We start from the raw sequence: 14,309 nt of genomic DNA on the forward strand, positions 1-14,309 counted from the left end.
GTTGGCTGTTGCCCAGGCTGAAATGCAGTGATGCCATCATAGCTCGCTGGAGCCCAGGCTGAAATGCAGTGGTGCCATCATAGCTCACTGGAGCCTAAACTCCTGGGCTCAAGTGATCCTCCCATCTCAGCCTCTTGAGTAGCTAGGACTACAGGTGCATGCCAACACACCCAGCTGTTTTTTAACTTTTTTGTAGAGATGAGGTTTTGCCACTTTGTCGAGGCTGGTCTCTAACTCCTGGGGTCAAGTGATCCTCCTGCCTCAGCCTGCCAAAGTGTTGGGATTACAGACATGAGCCACTGCGCCTGGCTTCCAATCGCTTTATTTATTTATTTATTTATTTATTTATTTATTTATTTATTCATGACAGAGTCTCACGCTGTCACCCCAGCTGGAGTGCAGTGGCGCGATCTCGGCTCACTGCAACCTCCACCTCCTGGGTTCAAGTGATTCTCCTGCCTCAGCCTACCAAGTAGCTAGGATTACAGGTGCCCACCACCATGCCCAGCTAATTTTTTTTTTTTGTATTTTTAGTAGAGATGGGGTTTCACCATGCTGGCCAGGCTAGTCTCGAATTCCTGACCTCATGATTTGCCCACCTCGGTCTCCCAAAGTGCTAGGATTACAAGCATGAGCCACCGCACCCGGCCCCAGTTGCCTCTTAATGGGCATTTAGGTTTTCCTGAATTTTTCTATTACAAACAACATTGCCATGAACATTATTCTTTTCTATTGTGAGGTTTCCTTTGCCATAATTAAATGTGCAGATTTTAAGTGTGGAGTCTAATGAGTTTTAATAAATATAGGTATCAAAACCCCTATCCAAGTTGAGAGCCCTTAACCTTCTTATGTGTCTCCCTATGGACATATGTGAGTCTAGGAGTGGAAATACTGAGTTGTAGGTTATATGCAATTTCAGCCCCATTATATGTTGCCAGTCCTGCACATCTTGTAGGCAGGTTATTGCCATGGGAGATCTGGACTAAGATATTTCTTCCCAAGAGTACTCTGAACAGATCTGAGAATACTCCTCAGGGCAGGTTGCAACTAGATTGTGAAGTGAGTGATGCCACTGGCTCTTTCGCCACTCATGCTTATCATTCAGTGCCCCATCCTCACCCTTGGCTCTCACACACTGGAACCTTCCCTCAGTTCAACCCTCAGAACCACCTGCAACCCAGGGCTCAGTAGCTGGGGCTTGTATGTGGACTGCAAGGTTAGGGTAGGTGGTGGCTGTGAGAAGCCCTCTTCATTCCTTCCTAGCCATGCAGAGCTGGGCAAGTCGTTTAGCACCTGTGAACCTCAGGATCCTCACCTATGAACTGGGGACAATTCCAGTGATACACCCTTCACAGGATTAGAGAAGATTGTCTAGGTAAAAGGCCTGGTGAAAGGTGAAAAAGTTTCTGTGTGGGTTGACACAGGTACTGGGTCCTTTGCTTTTTACCCAGTAGAAGATATTGAACATAGATTTGTAACATTGCTTAAAGGACCTCTATGCCAGGAATCAAGGACAAAGGCCAAATATATACTTTGAAATTATACTACAATCTGTATATCAATTTGGGGAGAATTGATATTTTTTCTAGGTTGAGATTTCCAATTTATGAACACAGTATATGTCTCCATTTAGTTATATCTTCTTGTATTTCTTTCATCAGTGTTTTGTTGTTTTTAGCAGATGAGTTCTGTATGTGCTTTGTTAGATTTATACCTAAGTATTTCACCATTTGGAGTGATTGTAAATGGTATTGTATTTTTAATTTCAGTGTCTATGTATTTATTGCTTAATATGTAGAAATACAATAATTTGTATCTTGCAACCTTGATAAAGTAACTTATTTCTTCCAAGGAGACTTTTTTATAGATTCCTTGGAATTTTCTTTTTTTTCTTTTTCTTTTTTTGAGATGGAGTCTCACTCTGTCGCCCAGGTTGGAGTACAGTGGTGCAATCTCGGCTCACTGCAACCTCTGTCTCCAGGACTCAAGTGATTCTTGTGCCTCAGCCTCTGGAGTAGCTGGGATTACAGGCACATGCCACCACCATGCCTGGCTAATTTTTTTGTATTTTTGATAGAGATGGGGTTTTGCCATTTTGGCCAGGCTGGTGTTGAACTCCTGACTTCAGGTGATCCACCCACCTCAGCCTCCCAAAGTGCTAGGATTACAGGCATGAGCTACTGTGCCTAGCCTTCCTTGGAATTTTCTATGAAGATAATCATATCTGCAAATAGCAATCCTTTTATTTTCTTCTTTTCTGATCTTTTCTTTCTGATGTGTTTTATTTCTTTTACTTGCTTTATTGCATTGGCTACAACTTTCAGCACAGTGTTGAATAAGAATGGGGAAAGCAGATATCCTTGCCTTGTTCCCATCCATTTTTTTTTTTCAGATCTTTATTAAGTTGACGATCTGCCTCTCTTTTCTTTCTTTCTTTCTTTCTTTTTTTTTTTTTTTTTTTTTTTGAGATGGAGTCTCCTCTGTCACCCAGGCTGGAGTGCAGTGGCATGATCTTGGCTCACTGCAACCTCTGCCTCCCAGGTTCAAGCGATTCTCCTGTCTCAGCCCCCAAGTAGCCAGGACTACAGGCGTGCACCACCACGCCCAGCTAATTTTTGTATTTTTGTTTGTTTGAGACAGTCTTGCTCTGTGGCCCGGGCTGGAGTGCAATGGCGCAATCTCGGCTCACTGTAAGCTCTGCCTCCCAGGTTCATGCCATTCTCCTGCCTCGGCCTCCCAAGTAGCTGGGACTGCAGGTGTGAGCCACTGCGCCCGGCCTAATTTTTGTATTTTTAGTAGAGACGGGGTTTCACCATGTTGGCCACACTGGTCTTGAACTCCTGACCTCAGGTGATCCACCTGCCTTGGCCTCCCAAAGTGCTGGGATTACAGGCATGAGCCACCATGTCTGGCTTCTTCCTAATTTTCTTAGAGAGTTTTTTTTTCCCCCATGAGCGAATACTGAATTTTGTTAAATGATCAATATGATCATGTGATTTTAATTTTTTTTAGTCTGTTAGTATGCTGGATGACATTGTCTGATTTTCAAATACTGAACTAGCTTTCTATCCATGGCATAAATTCCACTTGATTGTGGTATATAATTATTTTTATATATTGGTGAATTCTATTTGTTGATATTTTGTTAAGAATTTTTTTGCGTTTATATTCATGAAGAATGTTGATCTGTTTTTTCTGTATTGTTTTTGTCTGGTTTTGGTATCAGAGCAATACTAGCTTCATAAAATATATTGGGAAGTTCTACCCTCTCTTCTAATTTCTGAAGGAGATTATGTGGAATTGGTGTTAATTCTTCTTTAAGCGTTTGGCATAATTCTCCAATGAAACCATCTGGGCCTGGAGATTTGTTTTTCGGTAGTTTAAAAAATTATGAATTCAATTTCCTTAATAGTTATAGCCCGATTCAAATTATCTGTTTCATGTGGGGTACATTGTGATAGTTTATGTTTTTTGAAGATTTAATTCACTTCCTCTATGCTACCAAATTCATGTGTAGTTATTTGTAGTATTCACTTCTCCTTTTGATGTCTGCAGAGTCTATGGTGATTTCCCCTGTTTTATTCCTGATATTAACAATTTGTCTTCTCATTTTTTTCTTTGTTGGTCTTGTTAGAGGTTTGTTAATTTTATTGGTCTTTTCAAAGAATTTGTTGTTTGTTTCATTGATTCTGTATTGCTTTTTTTTTTCATTTTCTTTTTTTATCTATTATTTTCTTCTTTCTGCTTGTTTTGGGTTTATTTTGCTCTTTGCCTGTGTTCTAAACTTAAATGATAGATTTGAGACTTTTCCTCTATTTTAATACTATGAATTTCCCCCAGCACTGCTTTAGCTGTATCCCACAAATTTTGACATGTTGTGTTTTTATTTTCATTTAGTTCAACGTATTTTTAAAAATTTTTTTCTTGACACTTTTTCTTTGACCCAGGGACTATTTAGAAGTTTAGTTTGCGACCGGGTGTGGTGGCTCACGCCTGTAATCCCAGCACTTTGGGAGGCTGAGGCGGGTGGATCACCTGAGGTCAGGAGTTCGAGACCAGTCTGACCAACATGGTGAAACCCCATCTCTACTAAATACAAAAAATTAGCCAGGCCTGGTGGCGCATGCCTGTAATCCCAGCTATTTGGGAAGCTGAGGCAGGAGAATCGCTTGAACCCGGGAGACAGAGGTTGTAGTAAGCTGAGATTGCACTATTGCACTCTAGCCTGGGCAACAAGAGCAAAAACTCCATCTCCAAAATAAATAAATAAACAAGTTTAGTTTGCAAGTATTGAGAATTTCTATTGTGTTTCTGTTATTAATATCTGGTTATTTCCATTGTAATTAGAGAACATAAACTATATGATTTCAGTTATTTTTAATTTGTTGAGATTTGCTTTATATCATTGATCTTCGAAAGAATGTGTATTCTAATGTTGGGAAGAGTGTTCTATAAATATAGATTATATTTTTTTCTTTTCTTTATTTTTTTGAAACAGGTTCTCATTCTGTCACCCAGGCTGGAGTGCAGTGGCACTCTGATGGCTCACGGCAGCCTTGACCTTCCAAGCTCAAGCGATCCTCCCACTTCAGGCTCCTTAGTAGCTGGTACTACAGCCATGTGCCACCACACCTGGCTAGTTTTTATACTTTTTGGTAGAGACAGGGTTTTCCCATGTTGCCCAGGCTGGTCTCAAACTCCTGGGCTCAGGTGATCTGCCTGCCTCAGCCTCTCAAAGTGCTGGGATTACAGGTGTGAGCCACCACGCTTGGCCAATTAGATTATTTTCATAAGCAGTGTTGTTAAGTCCTTTTATATCCTTGATTGTTTTTTTGTCTAGTTGTTCTGTCCATTATTGGGAGAAGAAGGGAGAGAGAGAGAGGTGTTCAAGTCCCCAACTATAATTGTTTATGTGTTTACCTTTCCTTTCAGTTCTATCAGTTTCTTTTTTTTTTTTTTTTTTTTTTTTTTGAGACAGAGTTTTGCTCTTATTGCCTAGGCTGGAGCAATGGCGTGATCTCAGCTCACTGCAACCTCTGCCTCCCAGGTTTGAGTGATCCTCCCGGGTAGCTGGGACTACAGACATGCACTACCACACCCAGCTAATTTTTGTATTTTTAGTAAACACGGGGTTTCACCATGTTGATCAGGCTGGTCTCGAACTCCTGACCTCAGATGATCCGCCCACCTTAGCCTCCCAAAGTGCTGGGATTACAGGCGTGAGTCACCACACCCAGCCCTGTTCTATCATTTTTTATGTCACACATTTTGTAGCTCTTTGCTTTGGTGCATGCTTATGTAGAATTTCTGTGTCTTCTTGGCAGATTGTTTTATTATTAGATAATGTACCTCTCTGTCTCTGGTAATTTTCTTTGATTTTAAGTCTATTTTATCTGATACTAATGTAGCCATTCTGTTCTCTCTTGATTATTCATTACATTATACATCTTTTTCTATCCTTTTGCTTTCAATTTGCCCAAATTATTATATTTGGAGTGAATTTTTAATAAATAGCAGATAGGTCATATTTTTTATTCTACTCTGCCAATCTCTGTCTTTTACTAGGTGTATTTAGATTATTTACATTTAATGTATGATATGATCATGCTGTGTTAGGTGTTGATGTTTTACCAGTTCAAGTGGATTATAGAATCCCTGCCTTCTTTTAAGTCACTTTACCCTCACCTGTGTATAATATAATTGTATTAAATATTTTCTCTTCATGTACAGAACCATATCAGACAGTGGTATGGTGTTTCTTTTACCATCAGACATAATTTAGAAAACTCAAAAAGGTGAGGATAATCTATTGTATTTCTTCATATTTTAGCCTTCCATGTTTTTTCCTCCTTCTTGATATTTCTTTCTTTTATTATTAACTTTGTTTAGAGAATTGCCTTTAGCTATTCTTTTATGATAGGTCTGCTGATGATAAATTCTTAGTTTTCCTTAATCTGAGAAAGAGTATTTTTATTTCCCCTTCATTCTTGAAGGATTGTGCATTAACAGTTCTTTTCTTTCAGCACTTGTGTTTTTAGTAGAGACGGGGTTTCACCATGTTGGCCAGGCTGCTCTCGAACTCCTGACCTCAAGTGATCTGCCCACCTCAGCCTCCCAAAGTGCTGGGATTACAAGCATGAGCCACCATACCCCGCCAGCCATTATTTCTTCAAGTTTCAAGTTCTCTTTTTGTTTTTTTTCTTTTTTTGAGATGGAGTCTCACTCTGTTGCCCAGGCTGGAGTGCAGTGGCACCATCTTGGCTCACTGCAAGCTCTGGCTCCCGGGCTCAAGCAATTCCGCCCACCTTGGCCTCCCAAAGTGCTGGGATTACAGGCGTGAGCCACCACGCCTGGCCCTTCAAATTCTCTTTTAGCCTTTCTTTCTTTCTCCTCTCCTTTCAGGACTTCAGTGATACGGATTTTAGATCTTTAATAGTAGTCCCAGAGACTCTATTCATTTTTTTCAGTCTCTACTCATGGTCAAATTGAATACTTTTCTATTGTTTTGTTTTTAGTGTACCAATTCTTTCTTTTGTTCCCCTTTCATTTTACTGTTGAACTTATCCATTAAGTTTTTAAATATTTGGTTATTGTATTTTTTTAGTTCTAAAATTTCCTTTTGATTTTTAAAAAAAATCTTCTATTTCTTTACTGAGACTTTGTATTTCTTTGCTGTGGCTTTCTATTTTTTCATGTTTCAAGCATGTTCATAGTTGTTCATTTAAATATTTTTATGATTGCTTCTTTAAAAGATTTTTCAGAAGGTTTGTCATTTTGATGCTGGCATTTCATTCTGCTTGAGATCTTTTTTTTTTTTTTTTTTTTTTTTTGGCACACAGACATTTTGAGACTCTGGGTCTTATTTTAGTCTTCTGTTTTACCTGTTTTCCTCTGAATTGCTCTGGCTAGGGAAGAGGGCATGCTGCCTCGTTTCTGCCAGGTAGGGATAGAATTCTAGGTTCCTCACTCAGCCTCCATTGACATCTGAGTGTGGGGACATCTTCATTACTGCTGGTCAGAGGTCAGGTGGCAGTTCTGGCTCCCCACCAGGCTTCCACTGATATCTCTCTGGCTGGGAGGGGTAGGAGTGCCTCATTTCTGTTCCAATTCTTCCCCACCTGGCCTCCCCCAACACTAGAGTAGGGGGAAGGATGGCCTCCTTTCTGGTTGGCAGTGAAAGCCCTGACTTTCTGCAGGCCCCAGATACTGCCCCAGTGGGGAGGAGGAGAGATGCTTCATTGCTTCATTAATGCTGGGTGGGGATGGAAGGCCTGGCTCCCACATGGTCCTTAAACCAGTCAGTGGGGCTAGACATCTTAGTTCTCTACTTCCTCTAGGCCCTTTCTGACACCACCCTGGAGGGCCACTTGTAGTACTTCTTCATAACTTGGTGAGGGTGGAAGTCTAGATTTCTCCTTGACTTTTGCTGGTGTGGATGGGGACGGGGCCGTGATGTGTTTTGGGTTGCTTGCCTGGAGTACAGCAGTTTATTGTCTAAAAGTTTTCTGTCTGGCTGCGCTGCCCCTTTCCTTGTCTTTTAGCTCCTAGTCTAGGACATACGGGGCAAAAGGAAACTCATTTGTTCTTGAGTCCTGAGGTTCCTAGCCAGTCTGCCTGCTTCTCTCTACCTTTCAGAGTTTTGTCTTGTTTTTTAAAATTATGCTAAAAGACAAGGCCAGGCACAGTGGCCCACGCCTGTAATCCCAGCACTTTGGGAGGCCAAGGTGGGCGGATCACAAGGTCAAGAGATGGAGACCATCCTGGCCAACATGGTGAAACCCCGTCTCTACTAAAAATACAAAAATTAGCTGGGCATGGTAGCATGCGCTTGTAGTCCCAGCTACTCCGGAGGCTGAGGCAGGAGAATTGCTTAAACCTGGGAGGTGGAGGTTGCAGTGAATCGAGATCGTGCGACTGCACTCCAGCCTGGTGACAGAGTGAGACTCTGTCTTAAAAAAAAAAAAAAGCCAAAAGACACATAACATATAATTTACCATCTTAACCATTTCTAAGTGTAGAGCTCAGTGGAATTAAATATATTCATGATGTTATGCAATCGTGGCCACCATTCATTTTCATCCTGTAAAATTGAAACTCTGTAACCATTAAACACTAATTCCCCATTCCCTCTCCCCTTAGCCCCTGGCAACCACCATCCTATTTATGTTCTGTTCTATGTGATTTTTGACCACTCTAAGTCAGAGTTTTGAAAATACTTACTTAATATCTACTGTTCTGGGGTGTACTTAGTGGGAAGAATAGGGAAAAGTACATCTAGTCTGTTTTTGGAGGGGATTCTTTGTTCTCTGTTACTTAGGGAGGACTTTAACAAACTCTTCTTGCTAACAGGTCTGGTCTTCCAGAGATAGTCACATTTTAAAAGAAAATTGTTTTTTCCTTAAGGATCGGCTTTTTAGTAATAGTAATTCAGGTACTGGTAGGCTGGAGTATATGTTTTGGGAGTGGCATGATGGAAAAGTTAAACATGAACTGAGCATCTTATCTGGGTCTTATGAAAGCCACAGTTGGGCCTTCGGCAGTATCAACCCCAGACCCCCAGAGGGGAAAGCCCCTTTGAGACCCTGGCCAGACAGTATTGCCTCAGAGCCTTTCTGTGACAATTGGCATGCTGCCAGTGGAGAAAGCAGGGGGAAACCCTTGGTTAAGTAAACATGATATTGTATACAGTATTCATATTTCATTACAAGAGTTTTGAATGGTCTGAGTCAGCATAATCAGTTCCATATGTTTGGCATTGATAGTCCAGGCATGACTAGTTGCACCTTTGCAACAAGACAGATCAGATGTTTCATGTTAGGAAAATAATAGCTGCCATTTATTGCATGTCTGTGGATGCCAGACACTGTGCATTGTTTCACGTGCAATATTCCACTCTTATCTTGGAGAGAAAACAGGTACTGAAGTAGAGAATTCAGTTTCTGGTGAGCTGGAGGGCATGTTTTGGGAGTGGCATGATGGAGAAATTAAACTTGGGGACTCAGCATCTCTTCTGGGTCTTGTGAAAGCCACAGCTGAGTCTTGGGGAGAATCAACCCCAGAGCCCCAAAGGCTGGAGGGAAACTGTCTCATTTTACAGAATGAGGAGAGTGAGTTTTGAACGGACAGGTGACTTGCACAAGGTCACCTGGCCTCTACGTGGCTGAGCTGGGGCTATGCCTTGTCCTTCTGACTTTAGAGTTCTTGTTCTCACCCCACCCCTCCTGCAGCCTCCTCATCTCCTAAAGCACGTGCAGTCAAACCTGGGCCCTCTGCATGAGGATTTGCGAGCTCCATCCAGGCCACTCAGTGCCCCCCATCCCTGGCCTTCCGCAACCCCCTGGCCCACCTTAGAGTGGTTTGTGCCACTGAATCTATTCCCTAAAGCAGGCTTCTGACCCTGGCTGCACATTAGAATCATAAGAGGAGATTTTTTTAAAATCCCAGTGCCCAAGCTGCACCCTGAGCCGATAAATTCAAGCCCTGGGTGGGACATGGGCATCAAAAGCTTAAAACATTTCCTGGAAGATTCTCATGTTCTGCTGGGTTTGACAGCATAGTGGGAGCGTTGGAAGAAGATAGTGAAAAGTCATGGTCAGATTCTGGAAGGCTGTTTTCTGGTTGCATTGGTGCTCCCCATGGTAGGGACATGGGCATTGCAGTCTGTTTGGGAAGCTTCTTTTTTCGAAGTACCACCAAGAAAAAGGCAAATGCCCCAGTGAAAAAGTCGGGGACAGGCTGAAAGAGATCATGAGACGGTACCTAAAGCCCTTTGGGGCCCTTGGGGCTTGCCCTGCTAACATGTATGCTCAAGACCAAGCAGAGAGGTACCTCTGCTCATTTCGTTTTTTGATGTTTTTTCTTTTTCTTTTTTTTTTTTTTTTTTTTGAGCCAAAAGGAATGTATGGGGCCGGGGCAGTAGGAAGATCACCCCACTGATAAGACCCTTGTGCTTTTGCTCAGATGTCTCAGCCCCTTCATGCTCCAAGCCTTGGTTCAGAGAGGTTGGATAGCTTTCCTGGTGTGTCAGGTCCCTGTTTGCCCCTCCAGACCCACTCTCCATGCTGCTCTAAGCCCCAGGAAGCAGCCTGTGGGAAGGGCAACAATGAAATCCCTAGTGCTGTGGCTCTGGCTGCTTTTGACTAAATGATACTAAGTTATATTTGTTCCACTAAGTAAATCCAGGGTATTCCCATATTGGTTGCTTATCTGAAATTCAGGTGTAAAGGGCTGTACTGTTTTTTATCTGGCAACCCAATGTCAACACTGTGTTTTACAGGCAACTTCAGGTTCCTTCCACCGTGCAGGCATTTCTGGGCTTTCACTGGCACTTGGGCTTTTCTCCTCCTGTGGCTGGGCTGTGACCTCTTGGGGCACACATTGCCCAGCCATTTACTTCCTTTCCTTCCTGCAAGCCCTAGGCCTGTTCTCTCCATCACTGACTCAGGGTCAGCCACCCGGTTTCTCTTGCAGGGCTTTGCTACACTTAGGGCAAATGGGTGGCGTGATCGCCTCTTCCTCCTTTAACATTCTCCAAGTGGCCCAAGGGTCAGTCCAGTGAAGTTAATAATTACCATTTGCAGTTTAGGACTGATCTATCAGGTCAAGTGAGTTCTGGTTGAAGGTTTTTTTTCTTTTTTTTTCTTTTTCTTCTAATGAAGTGTTGCTACTCTTTGTTTGTTTTTCTTCTAATGAAGTGTTGCTACTCTTTATTTTATTTATTTATTTATTTATTTATTTATTTATTTATTTTCCGAAACGGAGTCTCACTGTGTTGCCTAGGCTGGAGTGCAGTGGCGTGATCTCAGCTCACTGCAGCTTCTGCCTCCTGGGTTCAGGCAATTCTCCCTGCCTCACCCTCCCAAGTAGCTGGGATTACAGGCGCCTGCCACAACGCCTGGCTACTTTTTGTATTTTTTAGTAGAGACGGGTTTTTGCCATGTTGGCCAGGCTGGTCTTGAACTCCTGACCTCAGGTGATCTGCCCGCCTCAGCCTCCCAGAGTGCTGGGATTACAGGCGTGAGCCACTGCGCCTGGCCACTACACTTTATCAATCAGGAATCCTTTGGGTATTGCATAAATAGTACTAAGCAGAAAATTTCCTTTTGTGCTATGTTTGGCCTCCGCTAGCTGTGGGGGTAAAGGGAGTAGGGTGGGAGTCCTTAACCTGGGTGACAGGGCAGCTGCTCAGGACATGATTCAAATATCAGCCTGGTGTGTGCACACAGAATGGGGGGTGGGGGCACCGGTCTAGATTCTGCGTTTTCTCCTAGAGAGGGTAGGGAAACAGGGATACCAGCATTTACAGGATTCCAGATGCAAAAGCCTTTCTCTGAACTTTGGGAGGCAGAGGCAGGCAGATCACCTGAGGTCAGGAGTTTGACACCAGCCTGACCAACATGGTGAAACTTGGTCTTTACTAAAAATACAAAAATTAGCTGGGCATGGTGGTACCTGCCTGTAATCCCAGCTACTCAAGAGGCTGAGGCAGGAGAACTGCTTGAACCCTGGAGGCGAGGTTTGCAGTTAGCTGAGATCACGCCACTGCATTCCAGCCTGGGCTGTGACAGACTGAGACTCGATCTCCAAAAAAAAAAGCCTTTCTCTAAGTCACAAACCCACCTGCAGAAGGGCTGTAGGGCTGTTTGATAGCAAATACCTTCAGCAGACAGCAAGACTGGTGAGGAAACGGCATACCTCTGGAATAAGGTGCATCCTCTTGGCCATGCATTTATGTGCCATATGTTCATGTGTGCTTGAGGTGGGAAGCAAAGAACCTCTAGGAGCTGAAAGATAAGCCCTCACTCTTTTGCAGCCTCCTCTGGGCCTCGTTTTTATTTTATTTTTATTTTTGGTAGAGACTTTTCTCACTGTTGCCCAGGTTGATCTTGAATTCCTGGACTCAAGCAATCCTCCTGCTTTGGCCTCCCAAAGTGCTGGGGGCCACCATGCCTAGCCTGGGCCTCTTGAGTTTGAGGCTGAACTTTAGAGAGCTCAACTGATGCTTCTGCCCATTTTATTGTTGGGGAATGAATAGAAAGAGCAGGAGTAATGGGTCCCCCAGACTGGCACTCACTCCTGCCGTTACTGTAACTCTGGTAGAGGAGCTAGTCCTCTCTCTTCCCAGGTGCCTGGGATCATAAAGCAGGCTGATGGCACACAGCATCCTGGGGTGGCTGGGGTGGGGTGGAACTGAACAGGGTTCACCAGCCAGCACCCTCAGTCCCAGAGGGCTGCCACCTGCCCTGCTCAGCCCTCTTCCCACAGCATGGAGGGACTCCAGGGCCAGGGAGGCTGCTTGCTGCCACATCCCCACCCACTATCATGGGACCTGCAATTTTAGTTGCTGCTGCTTTCTTTATTCACCTTGGTGATCACCTTGGGCTGTGATCACCAAGCTTCAAGAAAATCAAAGGAGCTCATGTTAGGAAAGGCTTGTGGAGACCATCCCTAGAGAGACTGAGAGATGCCTTAGAGCTGAGAGCCCTTCGCATCCCAAGCCTGATGTATATTTTTTCCTCTCACTCATGGCTGGCAATTATATTACTCTAGTATTGCCCTGTCCCATGCATTGTCCAAGACAGACATCACTGATTAAACTCAGCCCTTATCCCCGCAGGGCCCAGACCTGGCTTTAGAAATTCCTACTTTAGGTGGCCAGCAGGCCAGGGTTCAGATGCAAGCCAATAACAGCCATGTCAGCCAATATCTTTGGAGTGTGCTGGTGGACTCGATGTCTATCAGCTCCTACTGCTGAGAACCTCTTGTCCTCACAAGAGTTCAAAGAAGTTATAGAGCTTTCCTGAGGCCATACCTTGAGGTGGTGAGGGACTGGGTGGGCCTCAGTCCTCTGACTGCAAAGCTGCTAGCTAACCTCTGAGCAGCACTGCCCACCAGCCCATCTGCCTTTGCACACTGCATTTGACAAGTGCTCAGCAAGGATTCATGGATTTGAGGATAGGGTGCACTAGTTGATCACATGGAAAATAACGTTCTTTACTAGCATGCCCTAATGAACCAGTTTTGAATCTAAGAGACTATTCACAAAGTCCCTAAATGTCTGAGCCACTGTAATTATGTGTCATAGGCATGCTGACAGCCTCTTCAAGTTCTGCCTCCAGCCACAGCAGTGTCCTTGCCTGGACCACCTCTCTTCCCTGCTCACCCTTCAGGACCTCTGCACGTCACACCCGTTTATTCTGTAAATGTTTGCTGCATGTGACCATGCCAATCATCATGGTGGGTTCAGACGATGCCACCTCCAGCCTTCAAGGAAGTTACAGACAAGTATGTTCAGAAAAACAGGGCAAACTCACACAGAAAAATGGGCAGTATGTGAATAAACATTCACTAATCATGTCCCGTGGGCATCTCCTGTGCTGGGTGCTGGAGAAAGATGATGGAGACAAAAGCCCTGACTTTAAGAAGTGGACATTAGGGCTCTGGTCAAGGGCTGCATGGTGATTGGAAACACATGGGCACAGGGCAGGGGTGCTGCACCACACAAGTCCAGGACTGGATGGAGTGGCCCGTGGAGTTGGTAAATGCAGCTGCTGGAGCACCTGGGCGGCTACTCTGGGACCTGAGTGGGAGGCTGGTGATCCAAGGCAGCTTAGCAGCACTCGTTTGTGTGAAGTTAAAATTCCACTCCAGCTGTTCATCCAGTCCACATGAGGAAGCAATCCTGGAAGAAGGTGGGAGGGATAAGGTGGAGATTTCTTGTGAATTCCGCCCAAATTACAACCAGAGGCACCCCACTTCTCCATGTGCTGTGTAGAAAGGACCACATTTGCATTGTCTTTGATGTGGGTAAGCCTTTCAGTCTGAATTCATCCGCAATCACTCCCCAAAAATAATTTTGAGAGTATTCCACTTCTGTGGGGGAAAAACGGGGAAAAGATATGTTATACAACCAAAGTAATAGAAACAATGAAAAATTTAGCAACTTAAAATATAATTTCTAATTCATCATTGCCCCAACCCTTGGGTCCAAAATCTTGGAATGGTTTTTGTTTTGGCTTTTTTTCCTAAACATTTTGTATAATCACCCAGGGCCCCCACATAGGGCTGGTGAGGTTATGCGTTGCACAGCTCTAAAGAACAATTTATACAGCCAACAACGATGTGAATGTCAATACCACTCCCCTAAAATTGTGCAGTACGAGCCTCACCAATCTCACCAGCCACGTGGGGGCCCAGTCTCAGTCCCAACAGTTCTCAAGGGTTAGACCATGGAAGATTTTTACTAACTCATAATAAAATGAGAAAATAATTAAAATAATAGCTAACATTGAGTGCTTACTGTGATCCAG

At 43.8% G+C, this 14,309-nt stretch overlaps 1 protein-coding gene across 4 annotated transcripts in view; it reads left to right on the forward strand.

Annotated features, from left to right (window-relative positions):
• Positions 1-14,309, forward strand: part of MERTK (MER proto-oncogene, tyrosine kinase) — a 133,453-nt gene that overhangs the window by 13,438 nt on the left and 105,706 nt on the right. For 2 of the 4 annotated variants that reach the window (XM_063648554.1, XM_063648555.1), the window contains exon 2: positions 13,085-13,284. The exons of the other annotated variants lie outside the window; for them this stretch is intronic. In XM_063648554.1, the coding sequence (XP_063504624.1) occupies positions 13,203-13,284 (82 nt within the window). In that variant the 5' untranslated portion in view covers positions 13,085-13,202. The remainder of the gene's footprint in view (positions 1-13,084; positions 13,285-14,309) is intronic. 4 annotated transcript variants of the gene reach the window in all.

The sequence above is a fragment of the Pongo pygmaeus genome, chromosome 12, assembly GCF_028885625.2.
Source record: "Pongo pygmaeus isolate AG05252 chromosome 12, NHGRI_mPonPyg2-v2.0_pri, whole genome shotgun sequence".
Taxonomy (NCBI): Eukaryota; Metazoa; Chordata; class Mammalia; order Primates; family Hominidae; genus Pongo; species Pongo pygmaeus.